Source organism: Castanea sativa, chromosome 8 (assembly GCF_040712315.1).
Source record: "Castanea sativa cultivar Marrone di Chiusa Pesio chromosome 8, ASM4071231v1".
Classification (NCBI taxonomy): Eukaryota; Viridiplantae; Streptophyta; class Magnoliopsida; order Fagales; family Fagaceae; genus Castanea; species Castanea sativa.
In genome coordinates, this window is record NC_134020.1 from 37,843,101 (window position 1) to 37,870,782 (window position 27,682).

General features: G+C 38.5%; 1 protein-coding gene across 2 annotated transcripts; it reads left to right on the top strand.

Annotated features, from left to right (window-relative positions):
* The first annotated feature begins 160 nt into the window (after positions 1-160).
* On the top strand, positions 161-21,400 carry LOC142605605 (uncharacterized). 2 transcript variants are annotated; one of them, XM_075777029.1, is made up of 7 exons: positions 161-789; positions 873-937; positions 1,040-1,105; positions 2,754-2,999; positions 10,525-10,686; positions 19,899-19,988; positions 20,855-21,400. In XM_075777029.1, the coding sequence occupies exons 1-7, from the start codon at positions 551-553 to the stop codon at positions 21,049-21,051; spliced, it is 1,065 nt and encodes a 354-aa protein (XP_075633144.1). In that variant the 5' UTR covers positions 161-550; the 3' UTR covers positions 21,052-21,400. The 2 variants fall into 2 exon arrangements, with proteins under 2 accessions (XP_075633144.1, XP_075633145.1); XM_075777030.1 differs by lacking the exon at positions 10,525-10,686 and having other exon boundaries at positions 322-789.
* Positions 21,401-27,682: the final 6,282 nt, after the last annotated feature.

Consider the following 27,682-nt stretch of genomic DNA (forward strand, 5'->3'; position numbering starts at 1 on the left):
TCTAAACTTTGTTATTTTCTTAATATGTATATATAAAATAAAGAAAAGAACAAAAATTGGCTATAAAATGTTTAGAGTTATTTTTTTAATTTATTATGTGCCAATTTAAATAAGTGTTTGATGACTTATATATATATAAAAAAGTTATGTGATTAAAACTAATGAATGATCTCTCTTAACCGTCCAAGATCGCTAATATCGTTCGTGGAGCTGTGAAGTTATGGTTTACAGTGGTTCTCTTACACCCTAACAGGGCTTTAGACCTAACAAATAAAGTATTACTATGATCATATTTAAGTAGGATTACACGTCAATCACCCTACCCTACTTTACCCTACTTTTTTTTTTTTTTTTCATTAAAAAAAAAAAAAACTAATGAATGATCTCTTTTAATTGTGGCATGTGGCGTCATTTTTATATTTGGATTCATACTTTTTCTAAGCTAATAAAATTCAGATTCCTGTAAATCGGAATCCATTTTCTGTTTCTCCCAGTAAACTTACAATCAGAGCAGAGCAGAGGCGAGTTTGGATTGTGATTTGGAGTTGCAATGGAAGAAGCAAACTGGAGCGAGGCAGTTGAGGACTTATTAGACGCCGGAGACACGGACGGAGCAATCTCTCTCCTCGAAACGCAGGTTTCGAAGCTCCAAACCCTAAACTCTTCCAATTCTGCACTGGCCTCTGCTCTCGGCGACTTGGCCACTCTCTACTCCTCCAAGGGCTTCTCTCTCAAAGCCGACGGCCTTCGCTCTCTGGCTCAGCTTCTCAAACTCCAACCTCTCTCTCGGTACCTCTCTCTCTCGTTCTCTGTCCTCTGTTTGGTTGTTGGAGAAACAAACCTGAAACCTCGATTGCTGTTTCTTGTTTCAGTGATAATCAGCCAAATGAGGATCGAATTCCGCCTCCCGATGTTGCTTTGCCTTGTGACAATTCAGGTGCATTTTCTTTTACATAATAGGCAATTAGTTATTTTGATGGAAAAAAAAAAAAAAACTGTGGTTCTAAACTGGCATTCAAATATTGGTTTGTTTGTGAAGGGCATCTTGGGAAACCAATAAAATCTACTGAGGATAAAAATCCAGGCAATGGGTCTTCAGATGATGGTACTTTTTGTGTTGCCTTTGACATTTCTTTTCTTTAGAATTAGAATGCATTAGTTTTTTTGCTAGGAAGCACAGATACAGACATGGGTTTGACACGACAACACGTCACGAGAAATTTATGGAAAATTATACCATAACAAAGTCGATATGACACGGGAATGACACCCTTAATGAAGTGTCTGTGTCTCCTAGGTTTTTTGTGACATTTTATTTATTTATCATTCTCTAGGTAAATACTACTAGGGCTGATGAGTTATAGCTTAATTTGCACTTCCTTCTCCAGTAATAATTGAGGTTGTCGGTTCAAGACCCACTGGGTGCATATGTAACTCACCAATGAATAAAAAAGGGTTAAACTCTACTACACCCCATTTGGGTTCATTATGGAAGTTCAATTTTATAAAATCAGCCTGCTCTCTAGCAATCAAAATGGATTTATCTGAGATCTCTTTCAATGCAATCTCTATTAGGACAAACATTGATTGTCTCGGGCCTTTATACCTCACATTTTAGTATGATAAATGTGTGTGTGCGCATTTTAATCTTATAAATTAGCATATGGGCAGAAATTTTGAATTATTGCAACGGATTATTAATTCAGTTTATTTGTGAGTGTGAATGAAACAATGTCTCACCCTTACTAGATTGATTTCATGTTCATTTACCTTACAAGTGTCTAGCATGGATTACTCAAGCTGCTCAGGGTTCTTATTTGGCCATTCTTTTGCTTCTATTTGGGAAATTGACTAAATGTACTACCTTAGGTTGTCAAAGCTTATGGTACAACTGTATAAATAGGATGGAGTCGTGGAACTGCAGTTACCCTTTATGGTCTTTAATTAGAAGGCTAGGTTGTAGAATTCAGTGCTGCAGAAAATATTGAAAGAAATGCTCCCAAATCCCTTCACCCAATCATACCCATAAATGGAATCTAGCTGTCTAGCACCTTTTGTGGACATGGAACTTCCTAAAAAGTTGCTAGAAACACACTGCTATTCATTGGTGTTGTTGCCAGGTAAGACAGGGCAGTCTTTAACCACTGGGCAAACAAAATGGTAATGTGATCAAATTGGGGATTTGTTTGGAATTTCCTAGTATTGAAACCTATACATTTTTTTCTTAGATGCATGTCTATGGTTAAAGGTTGAGATAGATTGACAATACACTTTCACACTTTGGCTTGCTGACTTAACATGTTGGCCTGATGGTTAGATTTTAGAGCCAAGAGCCTTGTAGCTCAATTGGCACCTCCTGGTGTTTCTAATAGAGACATCCAGAGTTCAAATCTCCTCCACCAACTATCGAATTATTGTACGCAATTTTCTTTGGAGTTTTGCTTGAGATTCCAAAAATATTTATTATGGGTTATTTGATATGATTGTTTTTGATTCCAATGATTTTGATCTAAGTATAGAAAGGGCAGCACTTAAAATTCCTGGGTTATATATGCTAGACATAGTTATAACCTATACCATATAGGATATGGCTTGATCCTATTCTTTAAAAAAAAAGTTCTTACGTTATTTATCAAAAAAAAAAAAAAAGTATATGGCTTGATCATACTATATAGCCAGATGATGTCAAGATTTATCCTTTTAACAATAGAATAAGTTGATTATTTTCTAATTGACAAGCTGAAAAACTACAGATTGGGAAGCTATGGCAGATCGTGCACCTGATGAATTACTCTCCTCACAATGTTTGCCTGGAGTATCAGAACCTTTGATGCAGGATACCAAAGTCCAGGCCCCTAAGCAGCGTGGAAGGGGAACATTCTCATATAAGAAACATGAACTGTATAGCGATCAGTTATCTGATAAGTCGATTATTAATGATGCAGAAGATGAAGATGACACATGTGATAATGCAGAAGTGAAGAGAGATACAAGAAATTGTAAGTCATATATTTTCCTTCAATTCAAGTCTTCAATACCAAAATTATGTAATTTGTTTAGTTTGAATATTCATATTGGTGTTTTTGTACCATAGGTTTTACTTATCTTGTGTTACATTGGACTAGATGGTGTATAGGAATAGGGATCAATCAAACATTAATTTCTCAAATACTCATTTGTGGGCATCTCATAATATTTTATAAGGCTACAATTATATACAATGTTAGTATTAAGAGAAGAAAATAGAAATTATTTTTAGATTCAATAACCAAGTCTTAGTCCCAAAATTTTGAGGTTAGCTATGGATCCTCAATAAACTAATCAAGGTTGATCATGTGTATTCTTTTCCGTCATTCCATTCTATCTGAAGTCATACTTTTTGTTACTTCCTTAATTGACATGTTCTTTTTTACTATATCTATTAGTGTTAATTTTGGTTTTCCTTTACTTTTTTTTGTTCTCTCAAGTTGAACTCAATCTTTTTCATTGATGCATTAATCGCATTCCTCGAAACATCACCAAACCATCTAAAGAGATTTTCCCTCATCTTTTCATCAATAGGGGCCACCCCAATTTTTAAGCAAGTTTCTTTATTTCAAATTCTATTTTTCTTTGTATTACCATTTATCCATCAAAGCATTCTCATTTCAACTACATTCATGATACGAAAAAGGTTGCTTCTTAATGGCCTAAAATTTTAGTAAATGGAGCATATCTGGTCTTATAGTAGTCTTATAAAATTCTTCCTTTAACTTAATAGGCATTCTACATACTTCTAATGCACTTCTCAACTTCATTCACCTCGCTCTTATCCTATGATTCACATTCTTTTCAATCTTTTCATCTTTATGAATTATTGAGCCTAAGTCTTGACCATAAAGTCTTACAACTCTTTCATATTTGTTTTTTACTTTTACTACTAAAATTCCATGTTCTCAGTTTTAGTCGTACTTAACTGAAAACCTTTAGATTATAGAGTGCCTCACCGAATTTCTAACTTAACATTAATTCCACGTCTAGTTTCATCCATTAAAACTATATCATTTGCAAAAAGTATACACTAAGGGACTTCTTATTGAATCTATTTAGCGAGCTCATCCATCACTAGTGCAAAGGGATAGATTTAATGTTGATTTTTGATGTAGACCTACACTAATAGAAATTCTTTTTCAATAACTACTTGTTAAGTTTAGCTCACCTGTGCTGCTAAAGCCAGCTGTGGTTTGTGAGATTGATATGTGGTCCTTGATGCTATTTGAAAAAATGGTGCTAATGCCAGCTGGTCTTCCAACTTCATGTTTGAAGGGGACTTGTATTTTGGGGGATAGGTATACTTCATGTGTAGCTGAGAGTTGAGACTGGAATGAATAAAATAGTAGAGAAAAAAAGATGCTATGTAACACCATTATATGCTGTCATAACCTTTTTTTTTGATAAGTAATCAGAAAGCTTATATAAATGAGATAAAGAAAGTCATACAAGAAGTTCATGATGATGAACAACAAGAGAATAAGAAAAACTACTAGGGAACAAAGCTAAGAGAGGACATAAACACTGAGAGAGAAGAACAATTAGTAAACCCCCAACACCGAGACCACTCTAATAGACTACGCTGGCATAAAAGATTTAGCTCAAACAAGGTCTTCTCTTTGTCCTCAAAGGAACGGCGATTCCGCTCCAACCACACAGTCCACATTAAGCACCCTGGAATCAAATTCCATATGTCCGACTTATCCTTTCCATGCCACTGATGCCAGCAAGAGATCAAATCCGCCACCGATCATGGCATAACCCAAGGAATCCCAAAGGCCTGAAGCATCGAAGACCATAGAGAGTGGGTAACAGGACAGTGCAGGAGAAGGTGGTTAACCGACTCCCCATCCATGCGACACAAACAACACCTATTAACCAAAGGCCTACCCTTAAGCATGAGGTTATCCAAGGTGAGAATCCGGCTATGAGCACGGACCACGTAAAGAACGCCACCCGCTTAGGGATCTTAGGTTTCCAAACCCCTTCCAAGGAAGCCAAGAATCCGAAGCACCCCGGATCGCGAGGTAATAAGACCGAGCATCAAACATACCATCCCCTTTTAAGCCTCCAATAGGATGTCTCTCTCCTACTACTCGAGGATACGAGCTTGGATAAGCCGGAGAAGAGAATACGAAGCCACCAACTCTCAATCCTCAAAAGCTCTATAAAACGTTATATTCCACACTCTAACAGTACCTCCTTCTGGAATCCACAAAACTTCAGAGATACAAGCATCCTTGACCGATGAACACTCATAAAGCTCAGGATAGAGAACTTTTAGAGTAGCATCACCAACCCACCTGTCATGCCAAAAGCGGATACGAGTGCCTTCCCCCACTACAAATGAAAGATGCTTAGAAAAGTTCTCCCAACCTTCGTTAATGCTTCTCCAAAGGCCGCACCCATGGGACCTCCTGCAAGCCCTAGTCCTCCACCCCCCTAGCCCCTCGCCATATTTAGAAGAAATAACACGACGCCACAAGTGGGTATCTTCGTGGCCATATCTCCACAACCACTTCCCTAATAAAGCCTGATTAAACGACACCACCTTTCTTAACCCCAAACCACCCTTCTCGACGGGAATACACACCTTATCCCAGGCCACCAAAGGATATTTGAATCCCCCCTCCGAAGACCCCCAAAGGAACTTCCTCTGAATATATTCCAATCTAGCCGCCTACAAACTTTAGGAATAGTAAAGAGAGATAGAAAGTAAGTCGGGAGACATGAGAGAGTACTCTTAATTAACATGAGCCTCCCACCCTTAGATAAATAGAGACGCTTCCACCCAGCGAGCCTCTTCTCCATCTTTTCCAAAATAGGATTCCAGATCAAGGGGGACTTAAAAGAAGAACCCAAAGGCATCCCCAAATACTTCATAGGCAATTTGCCTACTCTACATTGCAAGCACATTAGCCAAAGCATCAAGATTATTCACCTCCCCCACGGGGACAATCTCGCTTTTCCCCACATTGACCTTCAAACCCGTGAACGCTGAAAACAAGACAACACCACTTAATTGACAGAGTTGCTCCCTAGAGGCCTCACAAAATATGATGGTGTCATCCGCAAATAAAAGATGGGAAATACTCACCCTGGCGAATTCACAGCTCCCACACCGGAAACCCCGAATAAGATTACACTCCTCTGTCTTCTCGCAATGCCTACTTAAAACCTCCATTATCAAAAGAAATAACAATGGAGATAGCGGATCCCCCTTGTCTCAACCCACGAGAGCTACCAAAAAAAACCCTCGGGGGAACCATTTACAAGGACCGAGAATCGAACGGACGTAACGCAAGCTATAATCCACCTCCTCCATTTCTCCCCAAAACCCATCCGGCCCAACAAATAAAACAAGGCCTCCCGTTTACGTGATCATAAGCTTTCTCAATATCCAAATTGCAAACCACACCCGAATTTTGCTCTTCGGCCTGCTATCCAAACATTCATTAGCAATAAGCACAGTAATCCAGAATCGCCTTCCGCCAACAAACGAATTCGAGTCTCGAAATGAGATTATCCAAAACCCTCCTCATCCTATTGGCCAAGACCTTCGACAACAACCTTATAAACACTACCCACCAAACTAATGGGGCGAAAGTCTTTGATGTTAACGGCACTGCACTTCTTAGGAATTAAAGTGAGGAACGAAGCATTTAAAGACCTTTCAAACGAAGCATGCCGATGAAAATCTTCAAAAAAATCCATTACATCCCTTTACACGACACTCCAACAATTCTGAAAAAGGCCATGGTAAGCAAGTCGGGACCCGGGGCTTTATCCCCCTCCATCTCCTTTAGAACCTGGAAGACTTCCTCCTTTGTAAACTCCTTCTCTAAAGACACCCGATCCCCCTCTTCAATACGGGCAAATTCTAACCCATCCATAGAAGGACGCCCCACCTCAGTTTCCTTATACAGCTCTTGGTAAAAGAGGACTATTTGAGAGCGAACATCATTCTCTTCCTCATAAAGGATACCGTTCACCTCCATCCTTTTAATTTGATTAGCATTTCTATGGGAGTTTGCTAATCTATGGAAAAACCGAGTATTATTATCTCCATCTTTCACGAATAAGGCTCTCGACTTTTGCCTCCAGGAAGTCTCCTCAAGAATAGCCAAGTGCTCAATGTCCCCTTTGAGTTGGAGACGCCGAATCTGATCCTCACTAGAAAGACCCACTAGCTCCTCTCTCAGATCTAACCCCATCAACTCAGTCAGCAAGTTCTTCTTTCTAAAAGCCAAATCACCAAACTCCTCTCTGTTCCACTTTTTTAAGTCTGCTTTTAAAGCCTTCAACTTTTGGGCCAAGATGAAGCTTGAAGAGCCCTCAAAACTGTAGCTACCCCACCATTGCTTAACTCTATCAACAAAGCCCTCTTCCTTTAACCACATGTTCTCAAATTTAAAGGCACTTCGACCACGCCGAACAGCACCAGCTTCCAGCAGAAGAGGGCAGTGGTCAGAAAGAATACGGGGAAGCACCCGTTGTGATACATTCTCGAAGTGCTCCTCCCAATCAGGAGAGACCAAGGCCCTGTCGATTCTTGACATAGAGGGAAGACCGGAATCTCTAAACCAAGTGAACGAAGCCCCCACTAAAGGTAAATCAACTAAGGAATTATTCTCTATGAAATCTGAGAATGCGTGCATAGCGGGGCTGAAAGTCTCACAGCCAAGTCTCTCACTTGGATATCTGATAATATTAAAATCACCTACCAGACACCACGCCACAGGCCACCTAGCGCGCACCTGAGACAACTCCCCCCACAAATTAGGCCGTTGCCCATTGTCATTAGGTCCATACACACCTGAACAAGCCCACACAAAATCATCCACCACTCCTCTCAGTAAAACACTGATAGAGAATTGACCCACACTAATATCCAACTTCTCAAAAACCCTCTTATCCCAAATCAGCAAGACCCCACCTGAAGACTGCACAGCATCCAAAGCAGCCCAATCCGTGAACGGGCTACCCCATAAACTCCGAACAAAGACCCCATCAAAAGATGAAACTTTCGTTTCTTGAATGCACACAAAATCGCACTTCCACTCTTTTAGGAGGTTCTTACACACCTCTCTCTTCCGGGGATTATTAAGCCCCCTTACATTCCAAGAAAGCAGTCGTATCGTCATTTAAACCTACTAGCACCCCCCAAGTCAGTCAAAGAGTCTCTGCTCTTACTCCTAGCAATGGCCCCCTCATAATTGACATCTGAAATCAGCCCCTTAAGCTCCCTAAGGCCTCGTGTCCCTGACTTAACTGGTCTCTTAGCCACCTCTTCGTCAATCACCTTGAGGCAATCCTGTTCTAGTATGCTAAAAAGGGCCAAACATTGAGCTTCATGTTTCACAATAGGGAACCCCACCAATTTACAGAATTTTTTCATCAGCTTGGATACCCAATCCGAGTGTGGACCAGAAACATTCCTCTGAGCTCCCTCTACAAAATCCTGAATCAAAGTACCCACGTTTGGATCAATAGGAACCCAAAGAGACAGAGGTTCACAGTCCAACACACAATTATCGTTCTCTCCACTGCCACCACCACTGACCACCCCCCCATTGGACTCCCTAGGAAGAATGGAGAGCCCAGAATCTGCCTGAAAATCCCCAACTGAATCCACCTCTTCCACAATTGTTTCCCCTTCCCCAAGCTGGACCTCCAACATATTACCCAAATCTACAAAAGGCATCAGACCATTACTCACCGGCCCATTCCTAACCAAGTCCGAGCCAACCACCAAGTCGCCGGTGACACCCAGCTCCAAAAACCCCATCCGATGAGGCGATCTAGAATCTGGGCTCGAAAGCCCAGTCAGCTCCTTGCCGGCGTCGATAATAGCTTTATCGGCGCCGCAAGGGGCCTCACCATCATTTCCGGTCACTGGGTCTTCGCCACACTCCGTCGCCGGCCACGTCTCTTCCTCCCTTGAACACAAGCCCACTAGACCCACTCTCGGAACCCGATCCTCCATCAACATCTTCATTCTGGATCCCGATACTACATCAGAGCTCTGGCAGTGGGCTGGGTTCAACATTTTTGGATTTTGACATGGCCTCCACTCTCTACTGGGCTTGGCTGGAACTTTGGGGCTGGAGGGAATATGCTTAATGGGCTTTGAGGGTTTAATTGAGTTTGGGCCCACTTCATTTACCTTAGACCACACAATAGCCCAACTCCCGTCTAACCCACGTTCCAATCGCATAAAGAGGTCCAACGCTAACTCAGATTTCTTCCCATCACTATCAATATCCTTTGCCGTTGACAAAATCTTCACCCCTAGAAGCTCCCTCTGCCCGAGAGTACTAGCCTTGCAAGGATCACGGTAAGCACATCTTGAATCTGACACAATCTTCTTTCCAACCTGCTCCCTCTGTCCTAGGACACTATTCTTGCTGAGATTGCGACTGCTTTCTGACCAAATCTTCACTCCTCCCAACGCAGCTTTCTTCTTCCCTTCAACCCCTCTGATGGTGGTATTATTCCGCTGCCCCACCACCACTGATGCATAGGATGAGATATCTGTGTTTGGTTTCCCTTTGTTTGTCTCACCACCATGCATCATGGAGCTGTAACCCTCCGCCGGCGCCTCCACCTCTATAGCACCCTGAGATCTCCGAGAAGATCCCTGGCTGACCAGAGAGGCTGGTCTCAATATTTTCCTCAGATTAATGCCGAAATAGTGCCAACCACATCCCAATCTTCCTTCTGGTATCACAATAGTACCCTTCCGGCGACCATGAAGAAGTTCTGATACCATTAGAAACTTACCATGTGCATTTGACCCCAGTTGAAGGATGTACACCAAGTTACCTTCTCTAAATGTTCTAACATATTGATCAGTTGATTTCTTAGAATATAAATCCTCCAGAAGGATCATGAATCGATGTGCACTCTCCTTCCCCAGAAACACAGAGCGCATTGAGGAATGTCCTCTCTCAAAAATCCGTAAAGAGAAAAAAGAACCCCCCTCTACAATGGAAAACTCAAAAGTTTTGGATTCAATGAAGAAAAAGGTGGAACCACCCATAACTTAAACTCTAGATGACAACTAAATTCAACCCCTCTGAATCAAAGTACCCACAACCGGTAAGCCTTACCACAATGAAGCTCATTTAGATGTTTTCTTCATGTTTTCTTAGCAATCAATTGTTCCACATGAAACTTCCATCAATGCATTATTTTTTTTATTTTTTTTGGGGTTTTTGGGGGGGAAGGGGGGTTGTTTATGAATGTATTCAGGTTGAAAACTATTATTCTCACCTTTATAAGTTAGTGTGCCTTTAGACTAGAACAGAAAGTACAGTTGTTTAAAAAATTTGAAGTTTTAAAAAGTTGTACATAAGCAAATGGGTTAAAAAGCTAATTCAAGATTACACATAGCCAATTAGATGTTTATAACTCTTGCTTGTTACTATGTGTTACATGCATGAGTTTTATGTCAAATAGCATGTGGGATCTGAAATTTTTTTTTGAACTCAGCAAGATATGGTAAGCGTCATGTTCTGGTTCTTGCTGACTTCCCACCGAGTACTAGGACAATAGATCTAGAGAAGCTTTTTCAGGACTTCAAGGATCAGGGATTTGTTATTCGCTGGATCAATGATACAACTGCACTTGCAGTATTTCGAACGCCATCAGTAGGTAATTTTATCTCTACTAATCTCATTTGTATCTTATTAGTTTTATCAATTTTTGGATATTGAGCATAATGAAATAATCAAATATCAGAGAAGTATCTTTTGTTCCACACTAGTGTGGCACATTCACATGTTATCATGTCATTTGTCAGTGCTGGTCATTAAGTTTTATTCTGATGGTGTGATATTGGCTTACCGAATAGTTATACTTTGAAATAAATTGGTGAGAGCTGACATCTGGTGCAGGTTATGAGTAATTTTATATTTAGGGGAAAATCTGTAACTTCTGCAATTCCTGCAAATTAAGGGTATTTCTATTTTGTTAATTTATTTGGGTCTAGAATCTTCTAGGAGATCCTAATTATCTAAAGTTTTATTTTTTGGGGTCTAAGTTAGTATTTTATTAGGTTTTAATTTACTAGTCAAACTAAAAGTCCTAATCTACTAGTACAAGAAATGGTCATTAGCACATTGGCCTTTGTGGGTTCTTTTTTTCCTCCTTTTCTCTTATTTTTTTCTTTTTATAGGTTACTGTTAAAGGATACTGTTCATACGGCCTTTGAACTTCATAAAACTTCTCTTATTCTTTTTCTTTTCAAGCCTAAATCATGCCATTTCTTTTGACTATCAAAATCCTAAATCCCCACATACTTTCTTCTACCAAATTGCCATCAAATAACTCATTAAAACACCTTTTAATTCCTAATACAAACCCATAAACCTTTCTTCAACAACCACACGTACACAAATTCCCCAATTTTTCCTACATCAACGCTAGTTGCAATTTCTACTTTTTGTTGTTGGTTTTTTTTCTGTGTCTTTGAGGTCAGAACCTGTATGAATTGGATTTGGCTATGGGTGTCTATATGTTGTTAGTACTGTTGTTGAAGCTATTACAGGTTTTAAACTCTGCTGGTGTATAATGCATGGTAGGGGAAAAAATGGTTAAATTACAAGGGCTCTTTTTGACACAGGACAAATTTGGGAAATTGTGTATGTGATCTTTTGGTAGGTTTCAGATTAGGAGGATTTGTAAATGTCTGGTTTACAATCTTTAGAGAGAAGGGCTAGGGTTCAAGAATTGCTAGGTTTTTGTCAGGAAGAGAAAATAATTTGATTTAGGTTGCAAAAAGGTAAGAAGAAACGGAAATCAAATTTGTTCATAATCTGTGAAACAGTGCTTGAGAACAGTACTATTATTAACAATGGCAAAATACCAAAGAAAAACAAATGAGAGAGAGACAGAGCAATAAGACCAATGTGCCTTTAGACTCAAAACAAAAAGGTAAGAAGAAATGGAAATTGAATTTAATTGTAATCTGTGAACAGTGCTTATGAACAGTACTATTAATAGTAGCAAAATACCAAAGAAAAAGAAATGAGACAAGGAAATATGAGAGAGAGAGAGAGAGGGAGAGAGAGAGAGAGGGAGAGAACAATAAGGCCAACGTGCCTTTATACTCAAAACTCTCAATATTGTATTGATCAACTCCATCTTTTTTCTCAAGTACATTGAGCATACTTAGTATAAAGAGTCTTTCTTGTACTAGTTGGACCAATAAACTAAAGACCTAATAAGATAATAACATAAAATACTGACTTCGATTCAAAGAAAATAAAATCTAAGATACTTAAGTGTTGTTTGTTTGTGCATGTATTTCTTTATGTTTTCTTAAAAATAAGTACTTACAAAAAGAGGTTTTATATAGAAAAGTGTGTGGTTAAGTCATTGAAAAATGGGTTTCTCGGCTACCTCGAATTAGCCAAAAATCCTTTTTTAGTTTACGTTTCCTAGGATCAGTATGGGTAGATTTAGAAGTTTTTTATTTTATTTTATTGAATCTAAGCTATTTCAGTTGGTGGTTGAGGAAAGAGGGAATTTTTTCTCCCTTAAGATTTTTGAACGGGGAAAATACTACATGTAATCGGTTTTTATGAGCAAGAGTGCAACACTTTGGGTAATGCGGAATCTAGAACACACTGTGATTGGGGTTAATCCTAAGCAATTTTTCACGTTCATTGAAGGTGATATTGCTTACATTTTGCAACAGGGGTCTTTGGGCAGTACTTATCAGTGACAGAGCTTAAGGTAGGTGGGCTGCGGTGAACCTTCCCAATATGCGTTGGGTGGATTGAATTTTGTACTGTACGAGTCTAAGCAAACCCCAAAATATCGTGTTGCTAGGTCCTATGTGGATGCCGCCAAAGCTCCACTGAAGGTCCTTTGGAGTTGGTGTCTAGTCATGTGAAGGAGAGTGGGTGTAAGGAGAGTGTTGATAATTGTCAACTATCACAATGGGTAACCAATAGGATAAAGGCTTTTAAGAAATCTGTGGGCGCTTCGTTGGAAGGTTTTGAGGAGCAAATTACAAGATTGTTATTAGCTATAGAGGCCAGAAAAAAATATAAACAGAAACTTGTGGTGGGTGATCAGATGAAGTTGGTCAAGTCAGGCTAGAAAGGTCAGCGAGAGTTGAAATATTTGTTGTCATCCTTGAATGTTGAGTATGGTCCAAATAAAGCTAGGAGTGCAAGTATTAAGCGGGTTGTTGTGCCTTATCAATGAGTTTGAAGATTATTTCTTGGAATGTTGGAGGGTTGAATAAACAGGATAAAAGGCTCAAGGTTAGAAATTTGATTAGGAAATGGGGGCCAGATGTGGTTTGTCTTCAAGAAACCAAAATGGGGCTAATTAATAGAGCGATAATTTGTAGCTTGTGGGGTGGCCAACATGTTGATTGGTCGGTCTTGGGTTCTTGTGTAGCTTCTGGAGGGGTGTTAGTGACATGGGACACTCGGGTAGTGAATAAAATGGAGGAAGTAGTGGGGAGATTTTCGGTTTCTTGTAAGTTTACAAGGTGTCAGATCAGTTTGTTTGGGCGTTTACTGGTGTTTATGGTCCTAATCTACACCGAGATAGGAGGTTTTTATGGGAGGAACTCTGTGGTTTGAATAGCTGGTGGAGTGTTTCATGGTGTGTGGGTGATGACTTTAATGTGGTTAGGTTCCCTTCTGAACGATTGGGGTCTAATTCTTTCACTGCTGCTATGCGGGGTTTTCCAATTTTATCTCGAAATAGGGTCTCATTGATCTGCCATTGCATGGGGGAACTTTTACTTGGTCAAATTGTTGAGAAGTTGCTTCGAAGGCTAGGCTGGACAGTTTCTTGTTTTTTGCAAATTGGGAGGATAAGTTTCCAACAGTTTCTCAAAGACGGATGTCCAGGTTGTGCTTGGATCATTTTCCAATTGTCCTTGAGGGTGGATCTTTTTAGAGAGGGAGTAGGCTGTTTAGATTTGAGAATATGTGGCTTAAGGATGAGGGTTTTGTGGATAGGGTTCGGTCTTGGTGGGAATCCTATCAGTTTCAAGGTGCACCGCGTTTTGTTCCAGCCAATAAATTAAAACTTTTAAAAAATGATTTGAAAAGATGGAATGTGGAGGTGTTTGGTCATGTTGAAGATCGGATTAAAAAATTGTGGAAGGACCTGAGTGTTCTAGAGAATATTGAGGATAGTCGGGGTTTATCAGCGGAGGAAATGGTAGAAGTGGGAAGAATTCGTGATGAGTTAGAAAAAGCTACTCTGTTGGAAGAAATATGTTGGAGGCAGAAATCTAGAGTTCTCTGTGTTAGGGAAGGAGATAGGAATACTAAATTTTTCCACCGTATAGCTCACTCTCACAGGAGAGTTAATTCTATTGATAGGCTTATGGTGGATGGGGAGTTGTCTTCGAACTCGGCAGCTATAGCAGATTGTATCTCTCAGTTCTATATGCAGCTTTATTTTGAGGATGTGGCTCATAGACCTGTCTTAGATGATGTTGACTTTTTTAGTATCTCAGTGGAAGATGCAAGTTGGCTAGACAGGCCTTTTGAGGAGGAAGAGGTATTTGGGGTGATCAATGATTTTAATGGTGATAAGGCGCCTGGCCCGGATGGCTTTTCCATGGCGTTCTTCTAGTTTTGCCGGTGTGTTTTGAAAACAAAAATTATGGCTGTATTCCACAATTTTCATACTTAGGTAGTGTTTGAGAAGAGTCTTAATGTTTCGTTCTTTGCTTTTATTCCCAAGAAAGTGGATGCTGTGGAGGTAAAAGACTTTCAGCCTATAAGCTTAGTTGGTGGGATTTATAAGATTATTTCTAAGGTGTTGGCAAATTGGCTTCGTAGGGTGGCGCATGGGCTTATTTCGGATTCACAAAATCCCTTTGTGAAGGGCAGACAAATTTTGGACTCCGTCTTGATTGCTTCTGAATGTATTGATAATAGATTGAAATTAGGAATTTCAGGTGTGTTGTGTAAATTGGATGTGGAGAAGGTGTATGATCATGTGAGTTGGGATTTTTTAATGTATATGCTTCAGCGCTCTGGTTTCTCAGAGAAATGGAGAAAATGGATAAGGTATTGCATTTCAATTGTAAAGTTTTCCATTATGCTCAATGGTAGTCCATCTGATTTTTTTGGAAGTTTTAAGGGGCTTCGGCAAAGGGACCCATTATCTCCATTGTTGTTTGATATTGTGATGGAGGCATTAAGTCGTTTGTTGGATGTGGCTGCCTCCGCTGGGCAATTCTCGGGCTTTTTTGCGGGTAGTCCAGCTGGTCCATTAGTGATAGTGTCTCACCTTTTATTTGTAGATGACACTCTGATTTTTTGTGATGCGGAACCTTCTTAGATTGCTAATTTGAGGGCGATTCTTGCTAGATTTGAGGAGGTGTCAAGACTTCGTATTAATTTGGGGAAATTTGAGTTGGTACCTGTTGGTGTGGTGCAAAATGTGGAGGCTTTGGTGGGTTTGTTGGGGTGTGGGTAGTCTTCTCTGCCCTTGAAATATTTGGGGCTTCCATTAGGTTGTAAGTTTAAGGATTTATCTGTTTGGAATCCTATCTTTTAGAGAGAATGAAGAGAAGCTTAGCAGGTTGGAAGAGACTGTATTTATCTAAAAGGGGTAAGGTGACACTCATTAAAAGCTCACTCTCGTCTTTACCTACATACTTCCTTTCCCTTCTTCCTTTATTGGGTAAGGTGGCAAAGCGTATGGAGAAATTACAAAGAGATTTTCTGTGGAATGGGATTGGTGGTGAACCTAAGATACATTTTGTTAAATGGGCCAAGGTTTGTAAGCCTTTGCAAGTTGGGGGGTTGGGTATAAGATGTTTGGGAAGCTTTAATTCGGCCTTGCTAGGAAAATGGTTATAGAGGTATGACATGGAGACTGATGCTTTATAGAGGAGGGTTATAGAGGCAAAATATGGAAATATTTGGGGTGGTTGGTGTATGAAAAAGGTGACTAGTCCTTATGGGGTCAGCCTGTAGAGATTCATTAGAAGTGGTTGGTTGAACTTCTCTAAACTTCTTGTATATGATGTGGGGGATGCTACTAGAGTGAAATTTTGGAAGCATGTGTGGTGTGGGGATTGTACTTTCCAAAAGGCCTTTCCGGAGCTTTATTGTCTTAGTAGGTCAAAGGATTCCTCGGTGGCTGAAGTTATGGGTTGGTCTGCTGGGAGGTTTCACTGGAATGTGCTATTTCGTCGTCCACCACAAGATTGGGAAGAAGAAGCCTTTGATCGGTTTATGGGGTTGGTTTATTCTTCGACAGTGTGGGGGTTTGGCCCAGATAAAGTTTGTTGGAATCTTGCAAGGAATAGAGGTTTTGAGGTTAGAGGATATTATAGCTCATTCTACCCTCCTACTCTTGTTTCCTTCCCATGGAGAATGATATGGCAATCGAAGTTTCCTCCAAGGGTAGCTTTTTTTTCTTGGCCTGCTTCCTTAGGTAAGATCTTAACAACAGACAAACTTCGTAAAAGACGTGTGCTAATGCTTGACTGGTGCTATATGTGTAAGAGATGTGGGGAGTCGGTGGATCATCTTCTACTTCATTGCCCTATAGCTTGGGAGTTGTGGTCTTTGGTTTTTTGCTTGTTTGGTATTCAATGGGTTATGCCTCATATGGTTCTTGAGCTGTTTGAGGCTTGGCAATGAAAGTTTGTGCGACATTGTCACATTGATGTTTGGAGATTAGTGCCTCATTGCTTGATATGGTGTATTTGACGTGAAAGGAATTCTAGAAGTTTTGAGGGTTGTGAACGTTCTTTGCTAGAGATTAAGTCTTGTTTCTTGCACACTCTCTTTGAATGAAGTGTGGTCTTTTCTAATTTTTCTTTGTTCTTCTTTTCCTATTTTTCTTGATCGTTATACTTTTGTTTCCTAATTTGTGCCCCCATAGTACATCCCAATGTACTCGGCTTGGCACTTTTTCTATTATTAATAATATTCTTACATTAACTATCAAAATTCTTATCTCAAGACCAAGGGGATGCAGTAGCCTTCTGAAATCTCTATACAGGCTTGCATCGGTTCTCATCATTGAAGAACGAGTACAATTTGTGACAATTTTTCAATGATATATCTCATCTCAACCATCTTTCTTTGCTGGTGTTGATTATCTCTTTCCCCACGATCTCTACCATGATGAACCATAACTTAAAGTTGCACCTTTGACTCAGATCTGAATTTTCGTAGCTTAGGTCTAGGATATTTTGCAGTTGATGCGGTAAGAACACAGATCTGGCATAGATCTAAGATGAATGGATCAAAAGATGCCACTTTTCAAGAAAATTGACGCTTGCACGGGTTAAAGAAGAATTTCCAGCAACAAAACCAAAATATAGCTAAGAAAAGATAATAGGGTTGAAGTTTGATCATTAAAATATCAATTTCTAGGCTCAAAGAGTTCATGAAATAATCTAATATGAAATTTCATAAAATAAAACGAGGTTGACTACAATGATTTAAAAGAGACTATTTATTATAGCCTGTAGTAACCCTAGAATTCTAGTCCTTTATCTTTCATATTACAATTGAATGCTAACCATCCAAATTCATTAAAAGTCACATGCTATTTACATAACCTTTTAGCATGTTAAACGCATAATAATAAACAATACATGACATAGAGAAATAAAAGACTTATATTATGATAGTAAATGAGCTGAAAAAAATAGACTAATGGTCCTTTTCTTTAGGCTTAAAGTCTTCTACATCGACGTGGTAGTTGGATTAATGATATATGCAGGGGCAGAGCCTGGAAGTTTTATTTGGGTTTGGATTGTACTATCAAATATAGTTAAGGTTATTATGGTTTACCCAATTGTCATTTGGGATGGTTTCACTCTACTTGCGGTTTAAAAGGTAGAACTTTACCTTCTTGAGGTTTCATTTGGAACAGTTAGCTTCTGCATACCTCATCATATTTCACCATAAAAAATAAAGATAAATGTCTTTTCCTTGTTCTCTTTCCTTTTCTGCCAATGCCCCTTATTTTCTTTCTTCTGTCATGGATAACTGTAATTAGTTGAAACCCAAAACAACCACCAATCCACCTCACAACAACATCATCAAAGTCTCTCAAGCCATGGCCCTGCCACCCATCAATACCATCGCAATCATGAACAAATCCACCCACATACAAAACTCCCAAAAATATCTATTGATCCCCTTCAAGCCTTAAATTGCTGCTGCTGTGCCAAGTTGGGGCCGCCCATGAAAATGCCATATAAACCCCAACCCATACTGGCAGTTAACTGAATTTACCACCATGACACCGGCAAGGCCACAAAACCAGCTGCAAACTCTCACAAATTCATGAATATTTTGATTTTACCTTCTTTTGGGTTTTTATTTTTATTTTTTCAATTAAAAAAAAAAAAAAAAAAACTAGAACTAATTTTTGGTGATGGCCTAAGCTTTTGGTCAAGTGGTGTCCCTATATGTTATATTTTGAAGTTTCCCCAAAGTGTTGTCTTCCAACAAAAATGAAGTTAACATCTAATTCAAGAGCCGCCTTTTAAAGAGCAATTATTCAGCACTCTGGAAGTACAATGACGTGATATTCCCTTCTCTCACATGAATAGTGAATCCTACCATGAATTTTTTTATTAAAAAAAAAAACTTTTTTTTGGTGATTTAGATCATAAATAAAAATAGGTTTATATTAGAGGTTTATAGAAATTTGGTGTAAAAAAAGAAAAAAATGAAGGGATTGCTGATGAAAGCGAGGAAGAGAAATTGATATCAAGGAGAGCCTGGGGGGGGGGGGGGAGGTGCTTTTATTCATGTTCATATTGCTGGTAGAAGGGATTGCTTACTTTTGAACTTCGGCCAACATGAATAGAAGTCCCAACATTTTTTGTGGACCATAAATTCAAACTTCTTGTCTTGGGATTCAGGTCTGGCCATCAAGCTCCTCTCTCTCTCATATTTTTTTCCTCTCATGTCATTCAGATCTGGTCTTTGTTCTTTTCTTTTTCAGTAGGTAAATAATACTTCATTCCAAAAAAAGATGAAAAGGTACAGTGGAAAAAGCAAAGCACACAGGCAGTGTGCTAAGAACCATAAAAATAAAAAGCAACCTAAGATGCATAAAAAGTACAACTATCTAGCAAATTTGGTAGGGAAGTAAAAGTAAAAATTTCCAAAGCATTTTTCCATTCGAATAGAATCGGGAAGAAAGAAAGCGTCAGCCGTCAAGTCCTGAATCGATCTTTCCCTCCCTTCAAAGGTCCAAGCATTTCTTTCCCTCCAAATACCCCACATAAGCATTTGTCTTTTCTTTTTCTTCGTTCACTACCTCTGGCCACCTCTCATACGTATGTGTTTACTTTAATAGTTTAAGTGATTCTTTATTAGAAAAGGATAAGATTATATAAAGCTCAAAGAAAATTATTATACAATATTGAGAATATTAAAGACTTAAACTTTTATACTTGAAAAAAGAAGCTAAATTAGATATTTATATTGCCTCTGTATAGCTTCATTCTTGTTGTTTGAGAGAGTTTTCACTTCCATGAAAGTTCAATGTCTTGAATATTTGAATTAAATGATCTGCCCCTTTTCCTCCTATTAAGAGTGGGAGGGACACAAAACGATATTCTAGATACCTTTAATCTTATCTTAATGTTTATTGTAGGGTGGTCTGCTTTGTGCTATTCTTAGGTGACATTTGGGAATGGGGATTTGACTTTTGTGTTGATGGTTTTCCTTTATCAAAAGTTCAGAGAGTAGTGATTCCCCTCAATCTTGTGCAACTTTTGAAAGTCAACCTCCCTTTATTTGCGATCAGAATATTTTGTTTGCATTTGCATTTGTAAAATTTAATTTATGCTCTAAAATTTTAGCTTAGTTGTTTACAATCTCAATTTTTTAATGCAGCGCTTGAGGCCAGAAATCACATTCAATATCCATTCACTGTACGTATACTTGATGAGGATGATACCCTTATGAGCTCAATTTCGCCGAAAGGTAAATTATGTCTTTTCTGAAACTTATTTTTCTTGTATATAAAATGTGCTAGCTTTTTCTGGAATTCAGTTTCTCATGCACTTTTTGAAATTTAAAGAAACGTGAAGCCATGATAAGTTTTCCTGCTTTAAGGCTCTGGCGTGTTCTCTATCAAATAGTTGTCAAGAATACTATAATAGAAACTTCCATTGGCATTATGCTGATTGGCACCATGCTTTACAAAATATTCTCAGTAATGTCATTTAAAGTGCCTTGTCCTACATAATGAAGAGAATCAATTCTGTTCTGGACTCCAGTGTTGGTCAGCAGTTAGGCTTTTATTGTAAGTTGTCATTGGATTTGATATTATATTGTTTCTTTTCCTTTTTCATAATAGCTCTCCTCAGTCATTCGATCTCTTTATATCTCTTGTCCAGGACTAATATAAATTGAACTAGTTTACTATCCTCATCTGTTACTGAAAATCAGTTTCTCTACATACTGTTATTTTAAAGTAGAAAGAAATATGCAGCATTATGCTCTAAACTTATCATGTTGTCCTCCTATTCGCACCTAGAGCCTTCCTTGAGATTAGGGTTAGTCTGGATACAACCATTTTTGCTGCCTCTGGTATCTGAGCTGCTCTACCCATTCTCTATTACTCTTCTTCTGGTCACTAGCTTAAAATATATTAGGGTTTTTTTTCTGTTGTGTTGAGGATCATCTGTGTATGTGTGCATTTAAACGCCACCCTTTCTTGTGAGAGGTGGAAGTGCCATTTGAGTTAGAGCTTATTGCATCTTAACTCTCTAGTTTTTGAGGAAAAGTTGTCTCATGTAGCTTTCTAAATAAATATTGACACTGAAACATTTTACTATTCATTCCAGACCTGGAATCTCCCCGACAAAGGCCACAGACATCAACGAGAACTGCCCAGAGGTTGATCGCTCAGGGGATGGGGTTGAAATTGCCTTCCGCAACCGTTGGGTCCAAAGAATTTAGAAAACAGGAAAATGAAAGAAGAAATCGCATAGTCACAAGGCAAAAATTGAAAGATGATGCTTGGGGTGATGATTTAAATTAAGATTTTAAATTAACCCCTTAAATCATCCATAGATTCTTGTTTTTGTACACGTGCTAGACATCCTTGTTAGAAGAAACCGTATATCACAAGGCAAAAATTGAGAAATGATGTTTGGGGCGATGATTTCAATCAACCCCTTAAATCACCCATAGATTCTCGTTTTAAAATACATGCTGGATGTCCTTGCCTCTGTATTGTTGGTATTTCCTTGTATCTGAAAATCCTTTGGTATGTTAAGTTTGTGCATATTACAATTTTTTGTTGCTAGAAGATTTTTGTTGGATGATTGCTTAAGCATGCCCTACTGGTAAAGTAATCGTTGTATAAATAGGCCTCAAAAGTTTCAAAACTTTGTGTTATTCATTAGCTGCATTTTGTTGTGATACAGGCCATGGTCAATTGAGGAATCCTTGTTTTTCTATTTTCATCTATTTTGATTGTTGTTCTAGTAGTAATAGCTTTCCATAAGTTAGAGACCAAAATGTTCTTGTAAAAATTACAATTTATCTCCCTGTATGGCCAAATTTCAATTTACCTCAACTTTTAGAAACTGACAATAAACCTCCTTGTGTTTTTGAATAAATTGAACTTGTCAACTCTTTCATTTAAACTAGATTTAGTTTTGACAAACAACTTAATTAGCCAATAATAAAGTAGTGACGCTTGAACTTATAAAATCATCATCATAAACTATCTTTCATATATCTTCCTAAGAACTAAGACATATATTCTTATATGTGGATATTTTTATGAACCACCTCGTAATGAGTTTGATGAGATTCCTAGAATCGAGTTTGAAAGAAAAATTTGTCCACACAGACAAGGATGGTCCAAATTGTAGTGTCTAACCACATTTACATTTGGGGTCCGTTTAGGAACAGTTTGTCACACTTTTTGCTAAAAGTGTGCTAAAATATACTTGGACTTCGAAAAAATTTGAAAAAATGAAAAAAAAAGAGGAAAAAATGAGATTTTAAAAAGCTATACATAAAAACTAAAACTTAAAACCGATGCCAAACTTACCCTAAAGGTCCGTCCGTTTGGGTGGAAAATAGAGAGGATGGAAAATAGAGGAAGAAAAATAGGGTAGAAAATATTATTTTTCACTGTTCGTTTGGAAAAGGAAAATAGGAAGGAGAGAAAATTGGAGAGAAAGTTTTCTCTTCGGGCCTACTCTTTTTTTTTTTTTTTTTTTTTTTTTTTTTTTTTTTCTTCCAAATCGGAAGGAAAATCTGGAGAGAAAAGTGTTATGGTAGCACTTTTACAAAAATACCCTCTTCCCACCTTTTTTTTTTTTCATTGTGACTTGAAACAATGTTCTCTTCTTTTTTTTTTTTTTTCCTTCCAACATGACCTGATCTTCAATGTTTTTTTTTTCAACGTTACCTGAACGTTCTCTTCTCCTTCTTTTTTTTTTTTTTTTCCTCGTGACCTAATCTAATTTTTACATTATAATAACAAAAATAATAATAATAATTTATATATATGATGTGATAAATTTTATATTATGCAATGAGTACAAATAAATCTTTTTTTTTTTTTTTTACATATTATGTAACAAAGGTATAATAGTCAATTTATATAAATTACATTTTTCATCCTTTCATTTTTCTCTCCAACCGAATAAAAGAGTTTTCTACCCTCCCACTTTTCCATCCCTCCAACTGAACACACAAGAGGGAAAACTAAATATTTTCCATTCTTCCACTTTTCCATCCTCCCACAATTTTTCATCCTCCCACTTTTCCACTCCTCTAACGGAACAGACCCTTAATGTCGTCTCTTTGCCAGCCAGCACCTGTTTCTTTCTCATTTAGGGATCCCAAATTCTAAATAGCAGTAGCAACAAGAACTAAAACAAGGAAAACGTATTGGCCTCCCTAAAAAACAAGGATAACATATTAGCCTTCCTAAAAAGCACGGGATCTTCCTTGATTTTGTTCGCATTCTTCACGGGTTTTGCTGTGATGGTCTTCATGCTATAAGCTTGTAATCAGTCATGTTATTCTGTCCCTTTTGTTTTTCAGGCTTCCATCTTGTGTTCTACATCAAGTTTTTGTGCTCTACGTCAAGTGCTTGTTTTGCTTTTAATGTTTTGGACTTTGATTTTGTGTTCCACAGATCTTGTTTCTTTGTCTTGTGGTTTTAGTTTTGTGATTGCATTTGTGTAATTTTGGGGCTTTTCGCAAATTTAGTTTTACTCTTGTAAACTTTATTTTCTTTACAAGTTTTTTGTTCTTTCTTTGGGAAGTTTATTACATTCCTAGCCCCAAGAGGTGTAAAGTGCAAATTTAGGCAGAGGGTGTGTTGACCATAATTCTCCAATTTGCTTGACGGGCCCAAATCTGACTGCAATCACCAGTTTGGGTCAGATAGTTTTTCCCATGAAGCGAGTCATCCAGAAGAATAGGTTACCGAAATAGTGAGAATCTGTATCAGATGAAGTGGGAAAAGAATATAAAGTAGTTTGTCCTATTGGCTTACATCTGTAGCCCATTCTTTTTTTTTGGTAAATACGTAGCCCATTCTCTGACTTTAGCAAGATATGTGTAATAGCCCGATAATGCTTGACTGGCAGTCATTGTTTCAAGAAAGCATAGGGAAGATTGCATATCTTGCGTAATTTGATCTAGAGAGGAGCAATGGTAGAAATCCGAAGGTAGCATTAGAGGAAGGTAATTGCTAATGGTCAACAAGCTTGGCAGGACAATTCTTGGACAAAACTCTAGAGGTACTAGGTGAAATATTTCCCATTTTATTTTGTTAGTTAAGAGTTTTTTATTTTTATTTTATAATTTTTTAGATGTAAGCTGTGAATCCAAATCACGCTAACTTCCTGTCTTTCTCTTGCAGCAAGAGTCTTGCTCCACTTTGTTTCTATAAGATTTAATTTTTCTTATTTTTATTTTCACATGGTGTCATAATTATATTTATCAGTTTGTCCAACTAACTATAGGGCTATGAATGAACCAAACAATTTATGAAAAAGTCTGACTCAGTTTAGGGAAAACTTATTTATGTTCATTTGTTTAGCAAAGAAGCCAAGCTCAAGTCTAAGTTTAAGCTTGACTATTAAATGAGTCAAGCTCAAACATAATAATAAATGTTCGAAACAACTCTACTATAATAAAACTTAACATTTTTCTTGACCTGTTTGACTTTCTAGATAAAAGCTCGAAAAAAACTTTACTACTTCTCAAAAAAGAAAAAAGAAAAAAAGAAATCTAAACTTCGGTTTTGGACTCCAAATTTGAATCTTGTTTTGAGTTTGAATATCCGAACATTATACTCAAATATCTTAGAGAGATTTTCATGAATAGAAATATTGCAATATAATTTTTTAAAAATATTTTGTCTATTTTGAGATGCATGTATAGGAATTTGAAAATTATAATTCTAGGCTTATTCTATCTTAATTAATGTCAAATATATTACTGGGCCTTTTATTTAATCGCAGCTTGAAAATTGTATTTCAATATAATTATTTCAGTTGGAATTGCACTTTGCTGTGTAATTAAGAGCAACCTGTATATATATATTTTTAATGCAAGAGCAACCTGTATTATATCTTAATTAATGTGGAGATAAAAAACAAAAAGACTTCGATTAATAAATAACTTAAGTTGAAAATCAAAGTCACTTAATAAATTAACTTGAGTTTATTAAAGATCTTCAAACAAATTTAGATTTCATATGTTGACAAAATAAGTAGGCAAATGGGCATAGCCGCATAGGTACGGTAATGACCAAAAGTCCAACTAGGTATTTAAGCCCACTTAAAAATGGAAGTGGATCTAATCATCCAAGGCCCTAAACAAAGAATTTGTAGAGAGGGAACACAACAACAACGGACAGAAATGTCCTGAGGACAGCAATTAACATCAAAGGAATAATAAACAGTTTTGCCCGAGGAGCAATGTCTTACATTTCAGTCCAATATCTCTCTTTTTTCTCTCTTTCGACCCCCTTCTTCTGGCCTCTTTCATCCTTATCTATACTCTTTCCTCCTTGCATCTGCAACGTCCATCTCCCACCTAACTCCCTTCTTCTGTTAACACTTGTCCCATTGATTGTAGAAGGTGGTGGAATGGAACTGACTAGCTGTCATTCATACTGTTCAAGTCACCTCCACATCAATGCGGCTGATAAAGCTGTTACTTCTCATTTAATGTGGCCAGGAAACTAGGTGTAGAGCATTCAATGCGAAGTTCACAGGTCGTCACCCACCAAACCAGATATTTTCTCTCTGCCATATACCACTAGTATACTCTTGGTATTTGTTCATGCAACATCGTCTTTGGGTCCTCAACCCTCGTCGTTTAACTAAGATCTTCCTTGTCCCTTTGATCTTCTTTCTCGGTCCTCGGGTCCTCAACTCTTATCCTTAACTAAGATCTCCTTCGTCCGTTGATCTTCATCCTCGGTCCTCGGCCCCCCACAATAGCCCCTTAAAACTTGTGCTATTAATTCTGAATTAAAAGCATAGTTTAAACTTTGCAAATGAGCTATCCACGTGCCACTCGTTTTCCCACGTGATAATGTCTTTTCGCTTCCTATGACACGATCCTGACGCTTCGGAATCCACGATTGGTCATTTATGGAGTTAGGCGGCTCCTTGTCTCCCCACGTTCTACGGCTTGATCAGAATTGTATGGCTCTGATTTTCCCCTTAGTTACGAGCGGGAAAGTTACCGCGCATTTTCACCTCTATATAAGCAAGACTTGGGGCTGGCTGATGTTCATTTTGAGCATTTTAAAGGAAAGGAACCTCCCGAGGAGCAATTTTAGCGTTTATTCAGAGGTGTGTTAGTTTTCTCATTGATTCTTCTTTGTTGATTATTTTTTCCTTATTCTTTCTATAAGATTTAATGGGTAGATACGCTAAGTTAGTAAATATTGATGAGGCGAGGACAATTTTTAAGGCCTAATATAGAATCCCTGACGGTGTTGAAATTCAACACTGTGAGGAGGGAGAGTGGTTAGTCCTACCACGACCTCCCGAGTTTGTGGTAATTCCAATGATCGCCTTTATTGAAGGTGGGATGGAAATTCCTATGGAGAGGGTGACCCGGGACTTCCTTTTAAACTATAGATTAACCCCAATCCAATGTTCTCCCAACATCTTTAGGATTTTGGGGTGCGTAGATGCCATAAACCATAAGATGGGGACTAACCTTTCCTGGCACAATGTAAATTGGGTGTACAATTGCCAAAAGGGAGAGAAAATTAAGTACTTATATGAAGTGTAGGGTTCCTGCCATTAGGCTAATCTCCTACCTGCCTGATTCGAGCAAAGGCATGGACGAGGATTTCCTTATTGTCTCTGGGAATTGGTACGACGGATTACATTGCCCTACCCAAGAAGGGGATCCAAGTAGGGTTCCCGATGACCGAAGCAAGACTCAGGATTTTTAATTACATAATGATTATGCACTCAATAAATTTCACTAACGGTACTCACCCTTTGTGACAGACAAATATCACACCGCTCCAGCTAAACATTTGGTAAACTTCTAAGACCTAAACAAAATCCTCAGGTTGGAGATATTTTTGCATACAGATGGACAACTCAAAGTGGCACACGTTATTCTCGGCTACAAACCCTCTACTAAGCATTTTCAGAGTCCAAAAAACGTTATTAGAGCCAATGATTTGTGTTTGGCAAAAATTGACATGGCCGTACCAGGATTCCTATTGACCGAGCCTCCTTTAGAGGGGACCCAAGACGCCCAGCTTCCAGCACCTTTAGCAGCCCGACTCCTCTATTCCTAGGAACCCCCCATCCCATCTGAGGACGAGGAAATGAGACTGCCCCCGAGCCCATTCATCTTAAGGTGACAGAAAAAGATTTCGAAGTCTTTTATCACGAAGACGCTCCTAGTACTTCCGCACCTCACTCTTCAAGAGACATAGGTTTACAAGAGAAAGAACCAAATCTCCTTGCTTTGCTAAAAGCCCATGTCGGGGACTCTTCCCCAGCTGTAGTAGTACCACCCCGCCCAGTCACTCCGGTTGTGACATGCGCCTCGCCTGCCGAGGTTATAGACAAGAAAAGGAAAAAAGGTCAAGGAGGCAAAAGCTCCGTAGAAACTGAGGAAGAAGAGACCACCGAGCCAGCCGCTAAAGAAATTCGAGCGGGAAAAGGGCAGCCCAAGAAGTCTGCACACACTGGGACTTCTAAAGAGACAAGTGGAGACCAATCTAGAAAGGCTTTGATTTGGAGACCCATCTTCACTTTGAGCTCAGGTAATCCAATGCTTAATGATGCCAACCCGAGGGACCCTAAGAAGGGTAGCTCAAGTTTGGTGGCAAAATGCTTGGAGAAAGCGCTATGCTTACCTGAGGATATGGCTGAATTAAGGTCTTTCTGGAAAGAGAAGTCTTCCTATCTTTGAAACAGGACCTAGCTAAGGTAATACACCATATCTCCGTACTAGCACAAGTTCATTTCTTTAAATGTAACATTCACATTGTTGTTCTTTTTACAACTTGTGTCCTTGGTAGGCCATCCAAGCTGCTTTTATGGCCGAGGAGTGGGTAGATCATTCCTTGAACTTAGCAAGAAAGGCTAAAAACAGTCTGGAGGCTGCAGTAAAGGCTCAAATTGAGGCGGAGCAAAAACTGAAGGACA